The following is a 4064-nucleotide window of genomic DNA, read 5'->3' as shown; positions in this document are numbered from 1 at the left end:
GAAAAAAGCGAGTAACGAGCAATTCCGTTTCCGACTGAATTTCCTGCGCTGGGGAAGTCTCGTCTTTTTCTCGGGTACTCACCCGGTATAAATGTATAACTGACGGCGCGTACGGCGTGGGCCAACAGTCGTTATCCCGGAAATGGATCGAAGATTCGAGCCTTTTTTTGTTACAGAAAAGGGAGATAAGTTGTGAGAACCGTTTGAATCGTGGCTTCACTTGTGCCCACTTCTACCAATGCAGATTAATTGTAATCCCTGTTTAACTAAACTTTTATCTTTTTTTCAATTCCTGAAACTGGGAGAAGATAAAGAGTAAGCTAAATCCAGATCAAAGTTAATCTGCATCGGGGCATCGGTGCCGGTCGCAAGCAATTTTATTGCGTATACAAATCAGTTTTTTCTTTTATTAAATCGCAAAGTGTGTTTCTGCGAGTCGCATCGTTGCAGACCAATCTTCTTCTCCAATGACTTTTGGTCCACACGCTCGACATATCGCGTGTGTCTCGTGGGCTTTGATATCGTCTCGTGGTGAGGAGGAAATCGAGATATATATAAATATATGCATAATATATAAAAATATATAAATGAACGTATTTATTTATACATATATAAATATATATATTTATATATAATTATATATATAAATGCAGCGCGCGGAGGTAAAATTATCGTGCCGCAATATATTAATCGCGTTTTGCATTGGGCTGCCTTCGATATATAATCCCTTCGGTCTTTCCGTTCGAGGTAATGTGTGCGTGCGTGTGTCAAACGAGAACCTGCAGATTGTGAAGTAAAAGGCCATACCTATTCGCACCAGGAACGTCTTTGTTATTCCGTCATTGTCTCTGAACTCTTCTCCCCCCGCAAATTTCAGAAAACAAATTTACCAATTCAGTTTTCTCCAAGCGTAACGAGCGTCGAACTACAGTGGAGTGCGTCACCGTTGTTCAGTTTCGATTAAACAATTGATATTTTATTACATCGATAATTCCCTTTAACGTTTTTCAATAAGTTCCCGCGTTCGTGGTGTCAGGATCAAAGTATAATGTAAAAGAAAAAATGACAGCATTGCGATCCATTTGAAAACCGGTTCCTTCGACTAATCGAGTCAGAGTGTAACGAGTTTTAAAAAATGAACTTTCTTTTCCGCGGGATCTGATAAAGTAACAGCGAATTCGGTTGCTTGCACTAGTGCGCACCGAGTGCACACTAAGGCTTGTTTACAGTCGATTCTTATATTTAAGGATCGCCTTAAGTATCTCTTGAAATATTTTTCAGCCAGTAAAACGATCTGTATAGCATCCGTACGGGACGGTTTTTGGCTAAATACTCTTTGATCATTTAATAGCGAATTCGGCAGCTTGCACTAGTGTGTACTGAGTGCAATGCCAAGGCTTGCTCAGAACCTAGTACCACAATACATTGGCGCAATATTGGGAAATAATGTAAATCCAGTATTCCCAATATTGGTCCCAAAATTAACTGAAAAAGTACTATAAAAATTTACTAAAAAAGGTGCGTGCTCGTGCAAGCAACCGAATTCGCTGTAAGAAAATCTCGGAGCGTCAGGGAAGAATCAAACGTCCGCGCGCCGCGGCGCGCGGGTCACGTGACGGCAGGCGCGCGCGTGCGCGCTGCGCGATGGTCCCGGCACATGGCACGTGCGCGCGCGTGCGCGCGTACCAGCACAAGCGCGATTGGCCACGTGACGTCAGCGTACGCGGGCAGCAGTGGCACGGCCGCGAGCCAAAGGCCGAGCCGAGCCGAGCCGAGAGCTACCCAACTACCACGGGCCGCGGCGGCGTATATTCGCGGCGCGGGGCTCGACAGTCGAGAGCAAGCAAATATGGCGGCCGCACGGTCGCATAATAATGCGTAGCGGACGCGCCGCCGTCGGGAGCGATCGCGTACGAGTGCGTGTACGATGTTGCTGAAGGGCCGGGTTGTAACGGCGAGCAAGTACCGCAGGCATCATGGGAAAAGCGGTGCCAAGTCCGCGGCCGGTAAGTGGCAGCTACGCACGAAACCCGCGAGATCGCCGCGGGATTCTCACTTGCTCCAGTTTTCCGTGTGTGCGTGTGTACGTGCGTGTCATGTCTCTCTCTTTCTCTTTCGACCTCCCGCCCCCTCGCCTGCTTCGCGATGCCCAGCTGCTCTGCTCTCGCCGCGATATCGACCACGTATATAAACACACCAGCTGGAGCGATACACAACAGCGGTCGCGCGATAAATCAGGGATCTGTTTCGGAGCAAGCGCAAGATTCAAACTCGCGAGGAGCGTGAGCACCGCGTCCCGACGTCTCCGCGAAATCGCGACGCTCACCCGTTCCGTCCGGCTCCGCATTTGTCGTTCGCAAAGGGGGAACACGCGAGGTCGCGTTGTATCTCGACGCGTAGGCCGACCCCGAGATCCCGAATTCCGGATAGGATAAGTCATTCTTACGCGCGGCGCGTAGCGTGCGCGTACGCGCGACATGGCGGCGAGAGAGAGAGAGAGAGAGAGAGAGAGAGAGAGAGAAAGAGAGAGCGATCCCGATCGCTCCGCCGATCGGCGAGCGTCGCGACGTCGGTCGTCACACGTTTGTTTATCATGCGCCGCGCTTAAAGTCTGATCTCCAGCGTGCCCGTTGCGTCTGGAAACATTCCGTCTCGCAGCCAATAAAAATGTGTGCAAGTGACCAATTGTACATTGTCGACGGTTTTTTAAACGTACCTATTGGATTTGCACGCGGAGATCAATTTTCGTCGGATAAATCGATCAAGTAGTGTAAATGTAAATTTGTAGATACATTTTATCGATTCCCGTTTTTGAAGGAACGTGCCCAAACCTCTTATAACACTTCTCTCTATATCCATTTCACTATGTGGCGATCGAACGAAAACCAACGATGTTTTGTTTGGTTTTGAACCCGGGTCTTCGGATTACCAGACCAGCGTACAATCCTCTGCGCCACGATCGCCACTTCGATTAATTGTAGTGATTTCGATGGAAAGTTAACCATCGGTTGTTCTGATTGTTCTCCTTTAAATTATGGATGTATTCGATGAAATTCATCCAATAAAATTGCAGTTACCGATGAAATTTGATGGAAAAACCGATTATACGTTTCGTCGGATATGCAATTCGATTGAACATATCCGTTTGTTAATATGTATTATAATTGATTGTCCGATTAGATAGGTCGAGATATTTTTCTCCGTGCGTATATAAAGAATAGAAAATTTCTAATTTCGCAAGAATTATAGACCGGGCTTGAGGGAGAACGCGGCGATCCAAGTTGCGCTTTCGGCGCCGATAAAAACTCTAGCCTCGAGATTTAATGCGAACAATCTCGTAAAATTCTTGCCGTGAGATTAAAGCGATGCGACTCGATAATTCGATCGGAAAGCGAAGAAAAGAAAACGGAAAGGAAGGGTAATACAAGTGGATAGAAGTGAGCCTTAAGACCTCCGCATCCACGCTTATTCTTATTGCGAATCGGATCGAAATTACGGATGTGGATCGCGTTTCAGCCAATCTGACGAGACATCCTTGTATCCGATTGGTCGAATTGCGATCCGCAAAACGTAGTGTGACACAGGCTTTACGCGGTCGGGCTGGATCTAATATTATTGCGTGAGTTTATATACATTACTCAGTCCAGACCACGCGCCGTCCGTCTTGAAACGCAGTGCCAAACCAAAGCTGAGATAGCACAATCACATAATTAAATTGACAATCAATTTAATAATATGCTAACAGCGCTAACAGTGTCTCGAGATCCATCGCGAGGGACGTGTCGTGAAAAGTATCATTTCGAAGACGAGAAAGACCCGTATTCTGAATCCTCCTTTATCAGCAAAAGTGGCTAATAAGCCTTTCTGATTGGCTACAAGCCACTTTTAGAGGCGCTTTTACCGATAAAAGAGAATTCAGAAGGCGGCCCCCACGGAAAAATATATATTTCATTATATATAAAGATTTTTCTCGCGTCCGGTGCGCCAAAACGTTGCAGCGACCGGTGCGAGATTCGTTAATGAGAGTCCGTTAAAAATATCCCCCGGTGAGACATTTCGGCGGA

At 46.7% G+C, this 4064-nt stretch overlaps 1 protein-coding gene across 1 annotated transcript in view; it reads left to right on the top strand.

Moving 5' to 3' along the window:
• Positions 1-1706: 1706 nt before the first annotated feature.
• Positions 1707-4064, top strand: part of LOC105567446 (nuclear factor of activated T-cells 5) — a 41592-nt gene continuing 39234 nt past the window's right edge. The window contains exon 1 of the mRNA XM_012022326.1: positions 1707-2006. Coding sequence (XP_011877716.1) covers positions 1928-2006 — 79 coding nt within the window. The 5' untranslated portion in view covers positions 1707-1927. The remainder of the gene's footprint in view (positions 2007-4064) is intronic.

This window comes from Vollenhovia emeryi, unplaced genomic scaffold, assembly GCF_000949405.1.
Source record: "Vollenhovia emeryi isolate VEMERY1.0 unplaced genomic scaffold, V.emery_V1.0 DF939137.1, whole genome shotgun sequence".
Taxonomy (NCBI): domain Eukaryota; kingdom Metazoa; phylum Arthropoda; class Insecta; order Hymenoptera; family Formicidae; genus Vollenhovia; species Vollenhovia emeryi.
Note: the sequence above shows the minus strand (reverse complement) of the source record. Positions and strands in the feature narration are given on the sequence as shown.